The 21,624-nt window shown below is 45.4% G+C and overlaps 1 protein-coding gene and 1 long non-coding RNA gene across 22 annotated transcripts in view; one reads left to right on the top strand and one right to left on the bottom strand.

The window, feature by feature from the left end:
- Nucleotides 1-149: 149 nt before the first annotated feature.
- LOC101130871 (protein FAM153B) overlaps nt 150-21,624 on the bottom strand; it is a 44,726-nt gene continuing 23,251 nt past the window's right edge. For 4 of the 21 annotated variants that reach the window (XM_063706983.1, XM_063706981.1, XM_063706982.1 and 1 more), the window contains 17 exons: nt 21,297-21,367; nt 20,830-20,860; nt 19,132-19,202; nt 18,647-18,671; nt 16,287-16,357; nt 15,825-15,855; nt 11,607-11,644; nt 11,119-11,186; nt 10,925-11,030; nt 8,635-9,284; nt 5,185-5,339; nt 4,884-5,069; nt 3,899-4,032; nt 3,079-3,148; nt 1,206-1,329; nt 894-1,063; nt 150-298 (listed from right to left, as the gene is read on the bottom strand). In XM_063706983.1, coding sequence (XP_063563053.1) covers nt 10,937-11,030; nt 11,119-11,186; nt 11,607-11,644; nt 15,825-15,855; nt 16,287-16,357; nt 18,647-18,671; nt 19,132-19,202; nt 20,830-20,860; nt 21,297-21,367 — 500 coding nt within the window. In that variant the 3' untranslated portion in view covers nt 150-298; nt 894-1,063; nt 1,206-1,329; ... (4 more) ...; nt 8,635-9,284; nt 10,925-10,936. Of the gene's footprint in view, nt 299-893; nt 1,064-1,205; nt 1,330-1,917; nt 1,977-3,078; nt 3,171-3,898; nt 4,044-4,883; nt 5,070-5,184; nt 5,340-8,634; nt 9,285-10,924; nt 11,031-11,118; nt 11,187-11,606; nt 11,645-15,824; nt 15,856-16,286; nt 16,358-18,646; nt 18,672-19,131; nt 19,203-20,829; nt 20,861-21,296; nt 21,368-21,624 lie in introns of all 21 variants that reach the window. The other 17 variants (XM_055386274.2, XM_055386294.2, XM_055386285.2 and 14 more) reach the window with 15 other exon arrangements.
- On the top strand, nt 3,258-5,737 carry LOC134758617 (uncharacterized). Its single transcript, XR_010134009.1, has 3 exons — nt 3,258-3,335; nt 4,290-4,421; nt 5,664-5,737. It is a non-coding gene; the product is annotated as an uncharacterized lncRNA (long non-coding RNA).

Here is a 21,624-nt window from a genome sequence, read left to right as displayed (position 1 = left end):
CACAACTGAGCCTCAACAGTGTGTTATGACAAAATTGTTCTCCAAACATTAATTTGTGGTCTGCTCCCATACACAAACAATACCAAATAATGGACTATGTGTCCATCTTGTCCATCTTTGACACTGTGTTCTACCAAGAGAGACACCTCCCAAAGCCAGAAAATGTTTATTAAACAAAATCAGTGAAATGTCTGAGCACAGTCCAGGTGGCAGAGGTTTACTTCTTGAATAAATGACTTCATCTTTTAACACCATTTCACACTGAAGTCCAAATGGCCTCACAAATGTTTCCTGGATCCTAACAAAGAAAATAATCTCAGTTGAAGATCCTGTATTCAATTATTTTGGCAACTATTTCTTACGTGTTTTCTTTTTCTTTCTTTTCTTTTTTTTTTTTGAGAAGGAGTCTCGCTCTGTTGCCTAGGCTGGAGTGCAGTAGCACGATCTCAGCTCACTGCAAGCTCCGCCTCCTGGCTTCACGTCATTCTCCTGCCTCAGCCTCCCGAGTAGCTGGGACTAGAGGTGCCTGCCACCATGCCCAGCTAATTTTTTTTTTTTTTTTTTTTTTTGTATTTTTAGTAGAGATGGGTTTCACCGTGTTAGCCAGGACGGTCTCGATCTCCTGACCTCCTGACCTCGTGATCCGCCCACCTCAGCCTCCCAAAGTGCTGGGATTACAGGCGTGAGCAACCGTGCTCGGCCATCTTACATATTTTCTTTGTCTAAATGACTGAGCTGGGTGCTGAGGAGATGATGTTGGCCAGGATGGTCTCTATCTCCTGACCTCATGATCTGCCCGCCTTGGCCTCCCAAAATGCTGAGATTACAGGCGTGAGCCACTTTGCCCAGCCAAGATTGAAATCTTGATGAAAAAAAGCAGTTTGGAAACTTACCTGTTTTTTATTCAAAGCCCGTCCTCTCCTTCCTGCTCATGAATGGCAGGCATCCTGTGGTGACTGAAGAAGGGCCTACCAGCGAAGGGACTCCATCGGCCCGAGGAGCAGCTTCCGCAGGAGCTCCGGCAGGTTCCTTGGAAAACGTGGCAGTGCCGGGCCATGGTGCCCTGTTCAGAAATACAAGACTCAGATTTAGTAAAGCCAGTTGTGTAATGTGAAATTCGTTTAAAAAATCCTTAACCAAAACATTTCATTTCATGAGACCGATGTATTCTATCAACAGTTTTTTACTGTATGTTCATACTTAACGGCATTAAGAATCACCGTGATGGGCTGGTGACGTGCATCTGGTTCATCAATGTTAGTGGCAAAGATTCCAGCATCTACAACTCTAGTCACCAAAATCAAGAATGTCTTTCTCTTCTCTTTTTACCTAATTACAAAAAAGGGATTGATTTATGAAAAGCAATATATTAACAAATAGCACAACTTATGTTCATATCATTGCCACTTCTAGCCACAAATTAGGAGTCAGGATTAAGGAAAACTTAGCTAAGTTTTCCCAGGCTATTTTAAAATTGCTTTTTTTCTACAAAAATAAATGTTAAATTCTTCTTTTGAGGTAGTCTCAATTAAGTTGCTGCTAATTGGAAAAGACTATTAGATCTTAAGCTGAACTGACAATTTTATAAAATAAATAGACTTCCTTTTCTACTATCAGAATGTTCTAATAATGAGTTCTATTATTATAGTAATACTTCTGAATTCCCTTTTAAAATATTGTTACTATCTTGGCATTTTTCAGACTTAACCTGAAAATGTTTTAAATATCAAAATAGACATATCCGGAGTTTACAACAAGGGTGTACAATCATGATGGGCACACTTCCTCAAACATGGGGGACCAACCCAACTCAGACCCATCACACCCTCAGCGTGTGGAAATGTTAAACTATACAGGAACCATGGCTGGAGACAAAACTCTGTAGGTGTCCCTGACATAAAATGCCATAGTACTTGCCTGCAGCCTGGACACACCCTCCAATATCCCTCAAGTCATCTCTAGATTACCCACAATACCTAATACAATGGAAATGCAACGTAAATGGTTGTTATACTTTACTGCATAAAGAATGACAAGAAAAAAAGCTTGTACATATTCAGTACAGATGCAACCATCCTTTTTTTTCTGGAATATTTTTGATCTGAGGTTGGTAGAAAGCAAGGATGCAGGACCCACAGATAAAGAGGGCTGACTGTATTTAACACACACACACATTTTCTCTTGCCTGAGTAAAAAACAAAATTGTACTTGTAACACAGCTAAAGGATGTCAACAACTGTTCTTCCCAACCTCAAATTGATAGAGACGACCTTCAAAGTCCACATAGAACCTCTTATTGCCTTTTGTATTTTTAGTAGAGACAGGGTTTCACCATGTTGGCCAGGCTGGTCTCAAACTCCTGACCTTGTGATCCGTCTGCCTCAGCCTCCCAAAGTGCTGAGATTACAGGTGTGAGCCACCGCACCCGGCCATCTCTATTTCTTATACACAATAATATTATAACAAGAAAGATATAAATTTGCTTAATATGCAGCTTCTGTTTCTGAGTTCTGTAGCTGTCACTCAATAAGATAAGAAAGCTACTGATCTCACCAAATCAAGGACACAATACTGTTCCCTCAGGTAGCACAAATTGCATGGGCTCAAAATATGGGAAAGACAATCAATATTTTATGAAATGGTGTATTTTAAGGCTGACCTACAGATAGGAATTTTTTTTCCAATCCAGGCAATAAAGCTTTGATGCGGATGTTCACTCCACATCCTGTCCTGATCCTCAGCTGCCAGAGGACAGCCTGTACTTGCCTTCACACTGTGTCTTCCTTCATGGCTTCAGGCTAAGATTGCCGGGAGCCTCCTATAAATGTGGTCATCTTATGGATTAAACACTTTTTTTGTTAGTTTTTTTTGTGTTTTAGAGACAGGGCCCACTGTCATCCAGCCTGGAGTGCAGTGGTATGATCATAGCTTTCTACAACCTCTAACTCCTCATGATCCACCCACCCCAGCCTCCCAAAGTGCTGGGATTACAGGCGTGAGCCACCATGCATGGCCCAGATTAAATACTTCTTTAGATGATGGACTAGAAATGGGTCATCAGAAATTGTTTTTACTTACATATGAAGAATTCTAATCTTCAAAAAATTTTAGAACTCAATCAGAACTTGAGAACTTCTTTCAGTAGGTGCTGTGATTCAATAACCAGAATTCTGCTTTACTTTATAGTTATACAAGTATTTCTGTCATTTTCCTACTAAATTACATGAAGGGGGTTGTCTGCTTATGAGCTGCACCACCGAGCAGCATGCCTATCAGTGAGAAGGTGCCTGACAATTCTCAGTTGAAATGTCCTGACCAAGTTCCCCCAGAAATTTGTGAGTATTCAACTGTATTAAAACTAAATATATTGTTTTTAATGACAAATAGTCACTATTTAGTAAAATGATTACTGTGCTATAATAGAACAAGTCCTTAGCCCAAAATTAAATGGCCACAGATTGACTTATGCATAAAGCTTATCAACTATCACATATCACATTTTAACAAAAATCAAGAGGACTAATAGATGATCTCTTCTTCTTTTTCTTTTGTGAGACAGGGTCTTGCTCTGTCACCCAGGCTGGAGTACAGTGGCACAATCATGGTTCACTGCAGCCTCCACCTCCTGGGTCCAAATGATCCTCCAACCTCAGCCTCCCAGGTAGTTGAGGCCACAGTCGCATGCCACCATTCCCGCTTAGTGTGTGTGTGTGTGTGTGTGTGTGTGTGTGTGTGTAGAGTCTGGTCTCAAACTCCTGGGCTCAAGCAATTCTCCCTCTTTGGCCTCCCAAAATGCTAGGATTACAGGCATGAGCTAAATCGTACCAAAGAAATTATATTTTAAAAGTGAAGTCAAAGGTAGAATTTAAGAACAAAGGAATTCTATTTCTATACTTACTAGTCCCAGGTAGACAAACAACACAGCCTTCCTCAGCCTCTACCCGAGTCGTTTCAGAAGAGTGTGAGCCATGAGAAATCAGAGCTGTTATTTTCTGGTTGAAACTGACACTTTAGGCTACTGTTTTCATTTGCCTGTTGAAAGACTAACTTAGCTGTATTAATCATTTAAATTAAAATTAAACATTTTGAAGGGGAAAACATGGGGAGCAGACAACATCTACCTTACTCAAGGAGGCAAGTAATCAATGTAAAAGGAATGAGAAAAATCGCCATTGGAACCATGGGAGTAATGAATGTTTCCAAGAGGCTTCAGCAATGGCGCTGAAACCAGCTTGTGAAGGTTGCCGGGGAGTAAGATGTTCACAGTGCTTTGATGTCTCATCCCACAGATGACTAATAACAAAAGGGAAAAGCTACCCTCACAAGGAGATGTCCAGTTGACACTACCTCAACCAAAATCATTAAACATAGCATCAGCAATCGCGGGACAAACAGACGCAAACATCTCCTGGTGTGAGGCGGTGAGTACGCAACACTGCCTAATCTGAATTAGGCATTATTCCCTGTTTAATCTGGATCCACTCATGAGAACACTGTTTAATCTGTATTCTTGCCAAAATGCTCAATCTATTCTAGTCAGGAGAAGAAAAAAGCAACCAGATATATCTAGATTATGGGTCACTCTACAAAACAAAGAGCCTAGATTTTTCAAAATGTTTCATGTATTGAAAGAACTACTCCAAAGTAAAAGAATAGAGAGACGTGACAACCAAAGGCAAGGTTAATCTTTGATTAAACTGTGAATCTAAAACAAAAATAAAGAACATTTTGGAGACAATTGGGTAAATCTGAATATGGGCTGTACATCAAATTACTGTATTATAGTTAGATGGTAGAACTGTAATTACATAGAAATATGTCATTATTCACAAGAGATAAATGCTGAAGTGTTGGGGTAAAACATCATGCTCTTTGCAACTTACTTTCAAATGATTCAGAGAAGAAAGTACTTATGGAAAGAGAAAGAAACTGCAAAGGTGGCAAATGCTAGCCACTGGTTGATCTGAATGAAGAATATGTAGATGTCCATTGTTTTGCCTTTTAATTTTCTGTAGGCAAGGGAAAGATAGGAAGGAGGGAAGGTGCAGGCATTTCTTATCAATTCATACCTGTAAAAAACAGAGTTAAAAGAAAACCAAAGGCTTAAAATTCATGTAAACATCCAGTGAGATCAACAGTGATTTTCTGTCAAATTTCTGACAAGCCATTAAGACTGTAACATACCTGACTAGGATCACCTGTAGGTAACTTAAAGTACTTTTTCTGGAGGTTCCAGTCCTTCTACTTCATATGTTTTATTCCATCATTCCTGGAATTGCCAGTTGTTCAAAATAAACCTCTAAATGATCATCGTAAGACATTTCATCATCAATATCATCCTTTAATAAAATTAAGAAAAAATAAAACAGGCTCTAAGGCAGTGACTAAACAATAAATAATTTGTAATAAAAAGGGCTGAGATATAAATGAGTCAATAAAATTAAGAAAAAATAAAACAGGCTCTAAGGTAGTGACTGAACAATAAATAAGTTGTAATAAAAAAGACTAAGACATAAATGAGTCAATAAAATTAAGAAAAAAATAAAGCAGGCTTTAAAGTAGTGACTAAACAATTTGTAATCAAAAATACTCATCAGACATAAATGAGTCAATAAAGTATACAATTTTTTTTTTTTGAGATAGAGTCTTGTTCTATTATCCAGACTGAATGCAGCGGTGTGATCTCAGCTCACTGCAATCTTCACCTCCCAGATTCAAGCCATCCTCCCACCTCAGCCTCCCGAGTAACTGGGACTACACACGTGCACCACCTCGCCTGGATAATTTTTGTATTTTTTTTTTGTAGAAATGGGGTTGTCCCATGTTGTCCAGGCTGGTCTTAAACTCCTGGACTCAAGCATTCCACCCACCTTGGCCTACCAAAGTGCTGGGATTACAGGTGTGAGCCACCTCGCCTGGCCTGTTTTTATACTTGACATGAGAAAACTGTTATAACTTCAGTCAATTATAAGTCATTATAAAAAAATATTTAACCTCTTTGAGAGGACAGGACAGAAAGATCCTGACACGTTATCAAAGCTTAGGGTAGGATAAATGTGCTATCACAAATGAATGCGGAAGAGAGCAGGCCCTTCAGAAAATGGTGTGGCAAATGGTTACCTCTATCAAAAAAGTACAGACGAGCCTATCCTAAGAGAAGTAAAAGGAAGAAAGGGAGGAGAGAGAGAGAAAGAGAGAAAGAGGGAGGGAGGACACTGCAGAAGGCTTCAATGTTGTAACACCCAGCTCAGCAAGGATAAGATAAACCAAGAGCTCTCAGTCATGGTCTAAGCTGGCACTGGCTTTTTTTTTTTTTTTCGAGGTGGAGTCTCACTCTGTCACCTAGGCTGCAATGCAGTGGCGTGATCTCAGCTCACTGCAAGCTCCACCTCCTGGGTTCACACCATTCTTCTGCCTCAGCCTCCTTAGCTGGGACCACAGGCACCTGCCACCACATCGGGCTAATTTTTTGTATTTTTAGTAGAGACGGGGGTTTCACCGTGTTAGCCAGGATGGTCTCAATCTCCTGACCTCATGATCCGCCCGCCTCGGCCTCCCAAAGTGCTGGGATTACAGGCGTGAGCCAGTGCGCCCGGCCTACCTTTTTAGAGGTTAATTTTGCAATTAACATTAAGAGTCTCAAAAACACTCATCACCTTTGACTTAGCCATTTCACCTCCAATAATCTAGCATACTAAAACACTCTAAGATCAGATACATTTAGGTCAATAATTCTTTACCCACCAATTACACAATCCAAAAAAATTTTAAAAACTCTTTTGGCAGCACAAGCTGTCCTCAATAAATGTGATACTATTTGTAGTTTCTATTTATACCACTCAGCTGGCCTTCAAAGCCATGCATACTTTTAATGTAAGTAGCCCCAGCCTACTTCTCTGGGCTTATTTACCAACACAGCCTCCCACAGATGCTGTAAACCTGACACAGAAAGCCCCTGGCTGTTCCCCAAACACTGCCCACATGCCTCACAGCAGCGCCTTTGCTGACACTGTTTCTGCTTCCTGACACGCCCTCCTTCTCCCACGTCTAAGGCCTGGCACAGACCTCGTCTCTTTTCGTAAAGCTTCAGCCGTACCTGCCTCAGAGGTAAATTTCTGACCCCCATGATTCCCAGGCACATTTTGGTGCTGCTGGGTGTACATAACACAATCTGAAATGCGGTTCTACATCTCTTCTTTACACCTGGCTGAGGTCTCAGAGAGCAGAGGCTAAATATTTCATGGCTCCCTCAATTTCTAAACACAGTGCTGTATATTGAGTGGCACCTCTAGGTGACTACTTTGTACCCTAAATGTTAAACTGAGGGATGAGTGAAACCATATCAGGATTAATAAATAAATACATTCTTGAATTCCATCACTTAATAGAAGTGGCCATTTGAATGCTGGCAGGTAGGAAGAAAAGAGGAGGACAAAGAACCCCAAAAGTTGGCATCATAACTACTGCCACAAGAAAGGAGAATCAAGCAGATTGATAAGGTAAAGACCAGGGAAACACAGGTCACTGCAGGACAGAAGAATCTTCCAAGCTTGTCAGTAATGTAAGTTTCTCATTTTCCAATAAACTAGTGTGGCATAGGTCACTGTTTAGAGTCTTGTCTTCAAAATGTTTTCCAGCATCAAGGAAAGCAATCTACAAGAAACAAAATGGTGAGAAAAAGCAGCACACTCACGGCTCTGAAGAGCACAGCATAAGGCTACAAAAAGGACCAAGCACCTTCTCAGCCTGCAATGTGCTCAGTGTCTGTAAATCACAAGTTAGGTGATGAAGGGCTGGTAGTTTCCCATGAATTAATAACTTTCCTTCTTGCCCCCGTGTTATCTCCCTCACCTGACCCCCCCAATAAAACATCCTTAAAAGGCTCTTCTCAAATTCCTTGCAAATATTAGGCTCCTCTCAAATTCCTTGCACATGCTTGGAGAAGCTCACAGTGGTCAGTACATTCATACACAACTGAACTTGAGCGACACAAAGCTTACAAGACAGCAAAGACAACAGCAAAGCTGGGCCCAGCAGCCATCACCTAAAGAACTCTTCACTCGTTACATTGGAGCAAGTGATCTCTCTGGAACCAGGAACCACAGAACCCTGAAGGACACAGAGCTGGTGGCTAAGGATTCAAGGCCTGCAGTGAAAATGTAACATTTCCCTCCAAGTGCTTATTTCTGCCATAAACTGGTTTAGTTTTGCAATGAACAACTAGATTTCTAACTGATATTCACATTAATAAACATTTTTCTTTTTTAAGACAGGGTCTTGCTCTGTCACCCAGGCTGGAGTGCAGTGGTGCAGTCATGGCTTACTGGAGCCTCAACCTCCTAGGCTCAACCAATCCTCCTGCCTCAGCCTCCCAAGTAGCTGGGGCTACAGATGGATGCTACCATGCCCAGCTAATTAAAGGATATTTTTTTTTGTAGGGATGAGGTCTCACTATGTTGCCCAGGCTGGTCTTAAACTCCTGGGGTCAAGCAATCCTCCTGCTTTGGTCTCCCAAACTGCTGAGATTACAGGCGGTAGCCACTGCACCAGGCCATTAACATTTATATATGTAAAATACATACAGAATATAAATCACCACAAAACATAAAAATACTCCATCTTGATGTAACTTACCGTACTATGGATTTGTTTTAAAAATGAGGTAAAAGTCATTAAGAAAATGAAAGCACAAAAGAAGTCTATCAAAATTACAAAAGCTTAAAACTGAGTAAACAAAACTTCAGAAAGAATGAAAACAATTGGAAAATAACTTCCAATGTAAAATGGAAACAATACAAGAACAATTTGTGCCCTCTGAAAAACAGAGGTTAAAGTCAGAATTTTTTTGTTCTTTTTTTTTTGAGACAAAGTCTCGCTCTGTCGCCAGGTGCTGGGGTGCAGTGGCATGATCTTGGCTCACTGCAACTTCCGCCTCCCGAGTTCAAGTGATTCTCCAGCCTCAACCTCCCAAATAGCTGGGAGTACAAGAGTGCGCCACCACGCCTAGCTAATTTTTGTATTTTTAGTAGGGACGGGGTTTCACCTTGTTGGCCAGGCTGGTCTTGAACTCCTGACCTCAGGTGATCCACCCGCCTCGGCCTCCCAAAGTGCTGGGATTACAGGCATAAGCCACCACGCCCAGCCAGGAAAGTATTTAAAAACAAATTAAGCAAAGATTATAAAAGTTTTTGGAGTAACACATTTCCCGAAATGATCACGATCCACATCAAGTCTGAGCCATGTTGACATCCCCACATCGGGGCCCTTCCTGGTGTTCGAGGAATCTGCAACACAGACAGAGGTGCAAGGGTCACTAGGGAGGCACAGAGGTAGAGGGAGGAGGGGCTCCCTGGGATGGGTGTGCGGGTGAGACCTCCTTGGGCCCTGGAAGGTGACCTGGGTCCCCTGAGCTCCCCATAATCAGGTCTACTCAGATGTCAAGGCACTGAGCCCTGTGTGCTGCTCTCTGCTGAGGGGTTATCTGTCCACAGAGAGTGTCTGTGAGTGTCATGGAGGAAGAACTGAACCTGGGCGCTCACACGGGCACCTTCAGGGGGCTGGTTCCCCGGAGGGTAAAACAGACACAGAGAAATGGGGGAATTTCAAGGATACCAGGATCAACAGGCAGAGTCCCATGCCCCTGGGCCCTAAGAGGAGCAGGAGGTCTCATGACACAGGGTGGGGGTGGTGACCCTGCCTTGCCACCCAGATCCTCTGTGCCACCCAGACGGAAGAGCTGCACGTTGAACATGCATAGCTTCCTGGAGAAGAGCTGCACGTTGAACATGCATAGCTTCCTGGAGAAGAGCTGCACGTTGAACATGCATAGCTTCCTGGAGAAGAGCTGCACGTTGAACATGCATAGCTTCCTGGAGAAGAGCTGCACGTTGAACATGCATAGCTTCCTGGAGAAGAGCTGCACGTTGAACATGCATAGCTTCCTGGAGAAGAGCTGCACGTTGAATATGCATAGCTTCCTGAAGCACGTCATTGTTATTGCCTAATAAGACCTGGTCTTTCTAGCATCCCCACTGGACCTGTCTTTGCTTTGTAATTTTTAAGATTATGCTTTGGTAAGACACAAATTTCTCATGTTTGTATATTCTAGCATAAAAGGGTTACAGAAGACATACATTTGAAAGAGTGAAAAACAGTGTGTATGTACGCACACACACACATTCATATGTGTACCTTATTTCAAGATTGGAAAATATATTTAAAAAACAGAGGCTCGCTAAATCATGCCCTCAAACCCTCCCAAGTGAGCATGGCCCTGAAATGTCTTCAAGGGTTTGTTTTGTTGGCATTTGGCCCAAGCCAGTGCCCTCTACATACAGAAGCCTCCAACCTCATCTTGAAAAATGGGGCCATGAGGCCACCCCAGGCCCCCACAGAGGCTGAAGGACCCCTGGAACTGGAGGTCCCCAGACCCCCCAGAGGCTGAAGGACTCCTGGGACTGGACACATTTCAGTGCTTCTTGGATCCTGCCGTGTCCCCTGCTTGACACCAGGACCTACTGAGGGCCTGCTGGCCCGCAATACTGGGTCGGGTGGGCTGCTCGCTTGTGTGACAAGGAGCCTGGGGGTGCCTCCATCCCTCTCACACCTTTCCCAGGAGGCCTGAACCAGGGGGATTCATGTCAACCCTAGTGTCTCCTCAGGATGAACTAGTGATGCTCCCTGTTGTCCTCAAGGGGCTGGGAGGACAGAGCTAGGTCCCCCCAAATGAGATGTTGGTGAGCTGAAGAGTTACTGCAGACAACACAGTGCAAAGCCCTTGGAGTCCTGCACATGGGGTGCAACCAGCACCTCAGTGTCTTCCTCACTAAGCAGCCCGTGGAGGGCTCAGCCCAGCAGGCTCAGGGGCTGCTATGGAGTGGGTGCCTGTTTCCTGGAGCATGTTCTCAGGGCATCCTTCACTTACCTTCAGAGGTCTCTAAAATATGTTAAAAATGTCCCAACATTTCAGGACATTCCACCGGCTTTTCTTGCTGGGCTTCCTGGTTTTCTTCTTGGGCTTTCTGGTTTTCCTGATAGGACAACAAGAAAGTGAGCGTAGCCAAGAAGAACATGGGCATGTGCCTGCTTCCCTCATCATTCTGCCCACCGCACACTCACACTTCCTCTTCCACTTTGGTCTTTTCTGTTGCTTCTTCTGGAGGTGCAGAGGAAGGACTTGCTGACATCTGTGAGGAATAGAACAATTGTGCATGTCCAGAGACGCCAGTGCAGGAAAAGACCTATCTGTGAAGGCGGTGCCCAGAGCAGACCCAGATGTCACTGGGGGTCCCTCCAGCAGGGTGGGGTCCAGCTCTTCTGACCCCAGCCCAGCCCCCTCCCCTGGACCCTGTAGGGTTGTTCAGCAAGATTCAAAGCTGCAACCTGGGGGCCAGTAAACAGGGCAATGCCAAGGCAGTGGGCAGGAGGGCTGGAGAGGGATTTTATCAACACTGAAGACCCGAGGACCTCAACTGTGGGATGAGACCAGGTCCTTCAGGAGAACAATCACAAGAGAGGGAAAGAGGAAAAGGACTAGAGCTAAAAAAGGAGCTCATGAGTCAGAAAGAGGATAAAAGACAGACAGCAGGTAAGAGGAGATTAATTACCTGCTGGTGGCTGCCTGTAATGGTGGAGTCTTCCAATTCTGTGAAGCAAGCATCAGAGTGTCCGGAGGAGCAGCAGTGATGGGGTTGCCATAAGAAGGAAAGGGGAGAGTTAGAGTCGAGAGAACCACTCAGACCCCGCTGTCCTGGGGCTGTGGAGCCAACCCCAGAGCCTCTGATGTGCTCATTTCTGGAGCCTTCTCCACAGCCTGTATCATTTCCTCTGTGCTATGAGGGAGGGACCTCTGACTTCCCACGTACTTTCCCAGCCCTCACATTCCATAACTGAGCCAAGGGAGGGGAAGTCGTGTCATTCTGTTCCTCCAAGAGGCAGCCGCCCTCTTCACAACGTTGTGCATGATGTGGAATTCCCTCCCTTCTCCTCCTGTAGGGCCTGTTTCTGTTCCCTCATGAATCCCATTTCCTTTCTCCCTGTGGACCTCCACCAGTCCTACTGTTCTCCAATATAAGAACACTGGAAAGAAGGTCAAGGCTGCACTGCCAGGGCCTCCAATCAACCCGCGGATCGCACCCTGGGTCAGCAGCACCTCCCACAGGCCTGGGGTTGTGTTGGGGCCTGCGGGAGGTGATGATGGCCGATGTCACTTATACAGTGACTGTTCTATGCCTGGAATGACCTTAGAGACTTGGAAAATATTCAGCCCTCAAAAGAATCCCAGCAGCTTCTGAATATTTGGAAACAATGGAACAGAATTCAAGGTAAAGCTTGTCCCAGTTGCCTTAATCTGCAGGTGAGGCCAGCAGTTGCCAGCACAGAAATGAGGGGACCCTCCCAGGGTTTGCCTGAGCTGTGGGAAGACTAGGAGGGAAGGTACCTGGAAGACCTGACACAGAGAACAAGCTGGGCCTGACTGGAGTGTGGGGAGAAAGGACAAGGCTGCTGAGCCAGAGAGGAGGGTGTGACAAGACAAGTGACCACTGTGCCAGCTGCCCAGAGGCTCTGCCCTGGGCCCAGTGGATTCCAGGGACCAGGCTACAGGGAGGGTGAGAGCCACTGCCTACAGCAACACAGCAGCCCCTCCACACATATCCCTTAGGATTCCTGCCAGCCACAGAGGGCCTTGAGCAACAGTTGGACTTGGACCTCTCCAGTGAAAGCCAATTTAGGTTTCATTCAAAGCACAAGGATTTGGGATTGGATGGGATTGGGTGAGGGGTGGAGGCCAAAACTGTGCTCAATCATGTGTTCTGCCCTCAGGACTCCAGGATGCTGGGGCACATGTAGGAATCCCAGAGGAAGGATTCCCTATGTCATCTGACCCAGGGAGCACCCTTAGAGCAGGAGCAGACAGTGAAGACAGGACAGGAAGGTGCTGTTGCAGGTCCCGAGAGTGTAGAGAAAGACAGTGGGCTCCTTTCACCTCCTGGCACACGTATGAAGGACTTTGTCTTCAGGATCACGTAGCGCCTGTGTGGGGCTGTGTCCCACCCCACACTCAACTTTACACCTGCATACTCATCTTGTGATCTCTATTCACAAAAAAATGCCACCTCATCAAAACCCAGGGCTCTGGTGCTTGCTGTGGCAAAGGCAGGAATGATCTGGTCTTCTGCAAAATGTAATCTTTAAACACCAGAGCAAGAAATGATGGTGACATACACAACTCGCACAAAGCCCGTGAGAACAAAACTCTTAGGACTTTCTCATTAAGATACAAAAAATCCCAAGTGAGACTTCTACACCTGTTTCATATTTAGTCACTTCACTGATCCCATCCTAGGCTCCAAAACAAGTGTAACCCAATTCCCAAGAACCCTGTCTCACTGGTCAACCCTGGAGCGTTGGTCCCTACGTGACCAGTCTATTTCCTCCTGGATGGATCCAGAGGTGGTGCCCATGAGCCCATGTACAGAGACACAAACATTAGCACTACTGCTCTGTCCACTGTGATTCTCCCTGGGCTCTGTGAACTCAGGGGCCTTTATGAAGGCACTGCTCACAGTTGTGAGCCTTCAGGTAAGACAGAGGACCTGAAATAATCCCTTTCAACTGTTCACCGACACTGGCTCATAGCATCTCTTACCTCCAATCTGAGAACCTGAGATTCCAGCCTTGATGCAAATGCACTGAGTTAGGTGGGTGCAGAGAACAGAACCTGGGCCAGACTCACAGCAGCTGCTTCCCAGGTGATTCTGGGAGAATGGAGATGCTCTCTTAAGAGTAGACTTTTGGCAACTGGGAACTTCTAGCATGGCTCTTGTGAGGAGGTTATGAATTTTTTCATTTATTTTAACATGAATGGGCACATATGCCACTGAGGACCATACTGGAATGCACAGGTCTAAACCCAAAGATGAGGAAGATGTGACTCTCCCCCCTGGTGATTCCTGGCAGAGTGGTTTGCTGCTCTGATCTGATCATTCATGGATGGGTACTTCAGGGGCACAGGAACAAGCTCCAGGCCCCCTGTGAAGTGCAGGGATGCCACAACAAAAATAAAAAAGCCTGGTCCAGCAAAGGAGGACTTGTAAACAGAAAAACAGCATCTTCTGCAAGGAGAAAAGCTGAACCAAAGTAGCCAGGGTAGAGAGGAGGGGGACACTTCATTGACTTCAGGAGCCCACCCTATTCTCCTGTAACCTTGGATCAGAATCCACTCAGGTTTCTAAATTACCATGAGAAACAACAGATTGAAGGAGATGAGCAGGAAGCCTTTTCACACTGGCGCTGGATCTCAGCAAAGGGTTTGGCAGCATTGGAACATTACTGGGGCCCAAGATGGGCTGCCCAGGGCTAAGCTCTGGGGTGAGAAGGAACGAGGAGGACATAGTCCTTCCCCTCCGTGACCAGCCATGGCCAGGATTCATCTACACATGAGTAAAGCAAAACAGAGTTTAGGACTAACAATTCCAAGACTATCTCAGAGAGAAAGGCAAAGTGATGTCTTATACGTCACGCAGGAGAGTTGCAAGGACCACCTGGACTCTGGAGCAGCCCCTCTCCCTTTGCCGAGTTCACCTTGCACTGAAGCAGGGTCCTTTCTCACCTCCCCTGCAACTAGTGTGGGGCAGGTATCCTGCCTGATGATTATTTCATTAAATACAATAGAATATGCCACTGATGATTGTCTGCTTTTGAACAGGAGCTGAGGAATGACTTCACCATTCTAGACCAAAAGCCTGAGGACTCTGTGTGTTTTACATTAATGATCACACTAAAGCCCACTGCGCAATGTACCTACTCAAACCCTGGGTTAGCTGACCATTGAGACAATCCGATAATGATAGTGTTTGGGATCTGAATAGCTTTCCATTCTCCCACATGCACACAGAAGTGCTGGAATAACTTGGCCTAGCAAGAAATTATACCAGGGCTTTGTGACAAATTCAGTGTAGTAGCCCATGGCATTAACCTTCCACTCATCCCCGAGTTCACATGTGCCTCTTCCACTTAAAAGACCAAGAGCTTGGGAAGTTCAACTCTGCAGCATGTCCATCTGAGGACTGCGGATATTAAACTTATCTTCAGGTACAGCTGTGGTGGAGGATGAATGGGTTGATTTATGCAAACTGTGCAGTGGTGATGGAATTTTTCTTGGACATTGATCCTCGTGTTGTGCTTTGAACATGGGAGTATGTTTTCTGGGGAAATGCACACACACTCGCAAAGACATCCACAATCATTCCATATAGACTCTCTCCTCTGTCCCTCCCAACTCTGATGTACTACCCCACCTTACATGACACTGCTGCTTCCAGGGGTGACAGTAGCATGGTTAGAGTACTGGACTCTTAGTTTGTTGGGGTGTTTTTTTTTTTTTTGAGACAGAGTTTCACTCGTTGCCCAGGCTGAAGTGCAATGGCACAACCTTGGCTCACCGCAACCTCTACCACCTGGGTTCAAGTGATTCTCCTGCCTCAGCCTCCTGAGTAGCTGGGATTACAGGCATGTGACACCACACCCAGGTAATTTTGTATTTTTAGGAGCAATGGGGTTTCTCAATGTTAGTCAGGCTAGTCTCAAACTCCTGTCCTCTGCTGATCCGCCCGTCTCCGCCTCTCAAGGTGCTGGGATTACAGGCGTGAGCCACTGTGCCCGGTGTGACTCTTAGTAGTTTTTAAACCAAACTTCCCAAATCTCATTTCTGGCAGAAAGCTCAAACCAGAGTGGCCCTTGAGCAAAAGCAGGTGAAGCAGCGCCACCTTTACAACACTATAAGATTTCAAACCTAAACAAAGAGATGATCCCAGAATACGTACTCTTTGCCGGTGTGGCTGGGTCCACCTGCATCTAGAGAAAAAGAAAACACTATGAGGGTCAGACCATGCTGTCTCCTGTGTGCGCAGGTCTTCACTTGTTGACGTTAAAAAGCCAGATGGTAAACAGTGGTTGAGACAATGGCCCCGGTATCTAGAAGACATGCGTGGAAAGGCACAGGATTTCTGTGCAACATTTTCAATTGTTTCTGTTTGACGATTCCAAATTCTTCTCAAGAAGAAGGCATTTCTCTTAAGGAAAATGCCTGTTGACACACAGTTTGTAAGTGTGGATGCCATCTGAAACCACTGTTTAGTTGATAATGAACTCTGGCATTTGCCCACCAAGAAATTCTGTCAGTCACCTATAGTGTACATGGTGAGATGTATACATCTTAATTCAATTGAAACAGAGAAACCGAGAGAAATAAAATTTCCTTTTCAGAGGAAAGAAGACGACTTTACCATGTGAACCCCTGTGGCTTCCTCAGAGACTGTCTGCCCTGGCACATGCTCCTCCAGGTCTTCCAGGTCACCTAGGAAACAGAGTCGCTATAAGCACATGAGCTCCACTGAGTGAATCCCTCAGGTGGTCTTGGAGCTGTGGACACGGGGCTGGCGTGTGTGGAAAGGTGTGTTCACAGCACAGACTCAGCTGCTGCTGGTCCATCCTCCATGGTGGAGAGCGAAGGCAAATGGTGAAGGAAGGCACCAGGAAGGCCTCAGAAGACAGAGCCTTGGTCCTCTAGCTACGTCAACCTCTTCGCCATGAAAGAGCCCATCGCAAACAGGGCACACCACACAGTGTTTCACTGCAGCATCCAGGGCTCCTCCTTCCTAATCTGACCTCAGCTAACTTGTCCTCCCTTCTTTATCCCCTCGAGGTCATTTCCTCCCAGGATCCACCTGTCCTGCTGCTGTGTTTTTTGTCCCTCCCAGAACTTGCTTTTTTTTTTTTTTTTTTGAGATGGAGTTTCTCTTTTCTTGCCCAGGCTGGAGTATAATGGTGCCATCTCGACCCACCACAACCTGTGCCACCTGGGTTCAAGTGATTCTCCAGTCTCAGCCTCCTGAGTAGCTAGGATTACAGGCGTGCATCTCCATGCTTGGCTAATTCTGTATTTTTAGGAGAGACGGGTTTTCTCCATGTTCGTCAGTCTGGTCTCGAACTCTCAACCTCAGGTAATCTGCGCGCCTTGGCCTCCCAAAGTGCTGGGGTTACAGGCGTCAGTCACCATGTCACAACTTTTCTACTAGATAAAAAGCAACCCTTCCTCAAAGAGGAGACTTAATTCTAACTAAAATGTCCTATGTATTCACTAACCTTTTGTTTTAAAGAAGACTAAGCCAAGATTTGAAAATACTCAATTATCCTACCATTTAAAGATGACCGCTACTTGGCCCGTGATGTTTGTGCTTCTGCTCTTCCTTTTAACACAGTGTTTGTGTGCCACGGGACCTGCTGCTCCTCATGCTCACACTGGCTCCAGCACTAGGACAGCCCATCATGGGGGCAGCGGAGGGGGGGGGGTGCTGAACCTCTCCAACCCAGCTGTGTAGAAGAGTCCAGCAGAGAAGATGAGGACCAGGGTAACATCCAAGTTTTTCCTTTGGTTCTGATTTGGTGCTGTGTCTTGGGGGTATGTGCTGAACTGCAGCATATGTAAGGCTTGTGGAGATTATGCCATTAAATACAATATAACACGCCTGATTATTTTGTGCTTTTGATCAGGACATGAGAAAATAACACAGCACTGCATGAGCCACCCTCCATCATGCTAGGAAGGCAAGTGCTCACCCTGCCTCTCAGACCCTAGGGCAAACCCCTTGGTTTTCTTTTCATGTTGCTCTTTCTGAGCTGAGCACACAGAAACCATGACTAGGCTGAGGGATACAAGGCTGAAACTCTACACGACCCTGGAATTATCCATTCTGGGCCCCATTATCTTATGGTCAATATGAGGCCTCAATGGAGAAAGTTGGGGTGATTTCCCCCTAACCCCGCCTGCAGGCTCCTCTCTTCTCAGTTTCCCAGCAGAACTCGCTGTAGCATGAGGCTGCTCCAGGGTCTAAATGCACAGGAAGAAGCCCTGCCCCACTCTCCCTGCTCAAGATGGGTGGTGGAGGGTCAATTCTGAGGGCTTTGGTAGATAAAAGGCTTGTAAAGGAGGGAAGGGGCTAGAGTGAGGTGTCATGACCACTCCAGTGGCAGAGGAAATAGAAAGGCCTGTGAAGAGGTGAGGTTTATTAGAAAATAAAGTATAGCAGGGAATTCCGAATGAAAAAATAAAATCAGCAGAGATCCTGACACAGTCCTGTTCTATGGGTGCGCAGTGAGAATTTGCCTGGGTGTCGAGAGGATTTCTTTTAGGTTAATTAAAGTGTCCTGTGCGTGAAATAAACTGTACACTTTGGAAGCTTACAAGTTAATTTTTTCATGTGCCTGCAACAGGACTGCAACGGTGACGGAAATCTCTGTTGAGAATGTGGACGCTAGAAAATCCGGGGATATGTAGTACGGAAACCCACACACACCCCCCCAGACACACTGACCACGGCACCACATGAATTCACAAAAGACATGAGCAGGCCCCTTGCACGGGATCCCACCCCACCTTCAGAGAACACAGTTGCTCCCGGGGACTGCAGAATGTGGCCACTGTTTCTTATCTAGAAAAACCATTTCTCCCATCACAGTCTAGGTCCTCATTCACAACATGAAGCTCAGCTCAGGCTGCCCGTCTACAGGAAAGCCAGTGAGACAGGGCCACATTCCTCAACATCTGGATTACTCATCAGTATGAGAGGGGTTCCCCAATACGTACCACGTTGTGGAACTCCCAAGGATGTCTGTAACGACAGAAAATAAATTGCTATGAGCATCAGACCATGCTGTGTCCTGTGAGCACAGGACTTTTCTTCACTTAGTGACATTAGAAAACAAGATGGAAAACCAGTGTTCAAAGGAACCCCAAAGAAGAACAGAGCAAATCAACTCATACTAAAGACACACATTTTTCTCAGAGGATGTTTCCTCTGAAGTCCATGTTGGCTGGCAAGTAGCTGATTTTGCTCCAAAGAGAACAAAATTGGTAAGGCTCACTGCTACACAACGGGTGACTGATGCTGTCATTTTCTCCCACTGTCTTAAATCAAGCCTCAGTGGGGACAGACTCTCACTTACCATTTCCCCCAAGGACACTGTGTAACTAAGATATATATCGTCAGATTCTCATATCTTAATTTAATCCCAATAAGATAAAGCTAAGAAAGCAACAGTTTTTTCTCAGACAAATCCAGGTGGCCTGACCTTCACCTCCTCTGGGTCCTCCTCCTCGCCGTTGTAACTGGACAGCTCCTGAAGTACATCCCTGATCAGAACTAGGAGAATACAAAGTGACCGTCAGCACCTTGGTGGTGGTGCTCATGAACAATTCAGTAACACTGCTTGAGGTGGGTTTGGGAGGAGGGTAGCAGGCACAGGAGAGATGCAGGAAGAAAGAGAATCAGGGCCTTTGGCTTCCTAGCTCCAGGCCACCTCATAAACATAAAATAGCCAGTCTCAAACAGTGCACACCACGCAGTGCAGGCTGTGTGTCCCTGGCAGTCTCTTAGGGCTCCTCCTTCCTAATCTGACCTGAGCTAACTTGCCCTCTTATTGATCCCTGACAAAGTCATTTCCTCCTCAGAATCCACATGTGCTGCTGATCTGTTTATCATCCCATCTAGAAGATTTTGTATGGAATAAGAAGTAAGCTTTCTTAAAATAGGAGATTTAATTCTAGCCAAAAGATTTTATTACTAACTTTCTGGTACAAGGCAAATAAACCAAGATTTGAAAATAATTTTCCTACCATTTAAAGAGGACCCCTACTTAGCATGTGGTATTTGTTCTTCCACTCTCCCTTTTCAACAGAATTTGTGTGCACTATGATGTTCACTGCTCCTCATGCTCACACTGACTCCAGCACTGGAGCAGCCTGTCATGGGGAGCAGCGAGGAGGTGTGGGGGGCGGGCACTGACCCTCTCCAACCCAGCCGTGCAGGAGATTCCAGCAGGGAAAATGGGTGCCCGGCTAACACCCAAGTTGAGCCTTGACTTTTTTTTATTGGATTCTGTCTTGGGATTGGGTTCCACTGAACTTCTAAGACTTGCCGTGATTATCTCATCAAATACAATAGAGTATGGCACTGATTATTGTCTGCTTTTGAACAGGAGCTGAGGAATGACCTCAACGCTGTAGACCAAAAGCCTGAGGACTCTGTGTGTTTTACATTAATGATCACACTAAAGCCCACTGTGCAATGTACCTACTCAAACAAACCCTGGGTTAGCTGACCATTGACACCATCTGATAACGATAGTGTGTTTGGGATCTGAATAGGTTTTCATTCTCCCACATGCACACGGAAGTGCTGGAATAACTTGGCCTAGCAAGAAATTATACCAGGGCTTTGTGACAAATTCAGTGTAGTAGCTCATGGCATTAACCTTCCACTCATCCCCGAGTTCACATGTGCCTCTTCCATTTAAAAGACCAAGAGCTTGGGAAATTCAACTCTGCTGCATGTCCATCTGAGGACTGGGGATATTAAACTTATCTTCAGGTACAGCTGTGGTGGAGGATGAATGGGTTGATTTATGCAAACTGTGCAGTTGTGATGGAATTTTTCTTGAACATTGATCCTCATGTTGTGCTTTGCAGATGGGAGTGTGTTTTCTGGGGAAATGCACACACACTCCCAAAGACATCCACCATCATTCCATATAGACTCTCTCCTCTGTCCCTCCCCACCTTACATGACACTGCTGCTTCCAGCGATGACAGTAGCATGGTTAGAGTGGTTTACTGGATCTTAGCATTCTTTTAAACCAAACTTCCCAAATCTCATTTCTGGCAGACAGCTCAAATCAGAGTGGCTCTTGAACAAAGGCAGGCAAAACAGTGCCATCTTTGCAACTCTGATATTTTGAACCTAAACAAAGAGATGATCCCAGAATACGTACGTTCGGCCAGTGTGTCTGGGTCCCCCTCCATCTAGAGAAAAACAAAACACTATGAGGATCAGACCAGGCTGTGTCCTGTGTGCACAGGTCTTCTCTTCACTTGTTTATGTTAAAAAAACAGATGGTAAATAGTACTTGAGACAATGGCCCCGATATCTAGAAGACATTCGTGGAAAGGCACAAGATTTTTGTGCAAGATTTTCAATTATTTTTGTTTGACAATTCCAAATTTTTCTCAAGAAGAAGGCATTTCTCTTAAGGAAAATGCCTGCTGACACACAGTTTGTAAGTGTGGATGCCATCTGAAACCACTCTTTAGTTGATAATGAACGCTGACATTTGCCCACCAAGAAATTCTGTCAGTCACCTATAGTGTACATGGTGAGATGTATACATCTTAATTCAATTGAAACAGAGAAACCGAGAGAAATAAAATTTCCTTTTCAGAGGAAAGAAGACGACTTTACCATGTCAACTCCTGTGGCTTCCTCAGAGACTGTCTGCCCTGGCACATGCTCCTCCAGGTCTTCCAGGTCACCTAGGAAACAGAGTCGCTATAAGCACATGAGCTCCACTGAGTGAATCCCTCAGGTGGTCTTGGAGCTGTGGACACGGGGCTGGCGTGTGTGGAAAGGTGTGTTCACAGCACAGACTCAGCTGCTGGCGGTCCATCCTCCATGGTGGAGAGGGAAGGCAAATGGTGAAGGAAGGCATCAGGAAGGTCTCAGAAGACAGAGCCTTGGGTCCTCTAGCTAAGGCAACCTCTTTGAGATGAAGTAACCCATCTCAAACAGG

This window comes from Gorilla gorilla, chromosome 4 (assembly GCF_029281585.2).
Source record: "Gorilla gorilla gorilla isolate KB3781 chromosome 4, NHGRI_mGorGor1-v2.1_pri, whole genome shotgun sequence".
NCBI lineage: Eukaryota > Metazoa > Chordata > Mammalia > Primates > Hominidae > Gorilla > Gorilla gorilla.
Note: the sequence above shows the minus strand (reverse complement) of the source record. Positions and strands in the feature narration are given on the sequence as shown.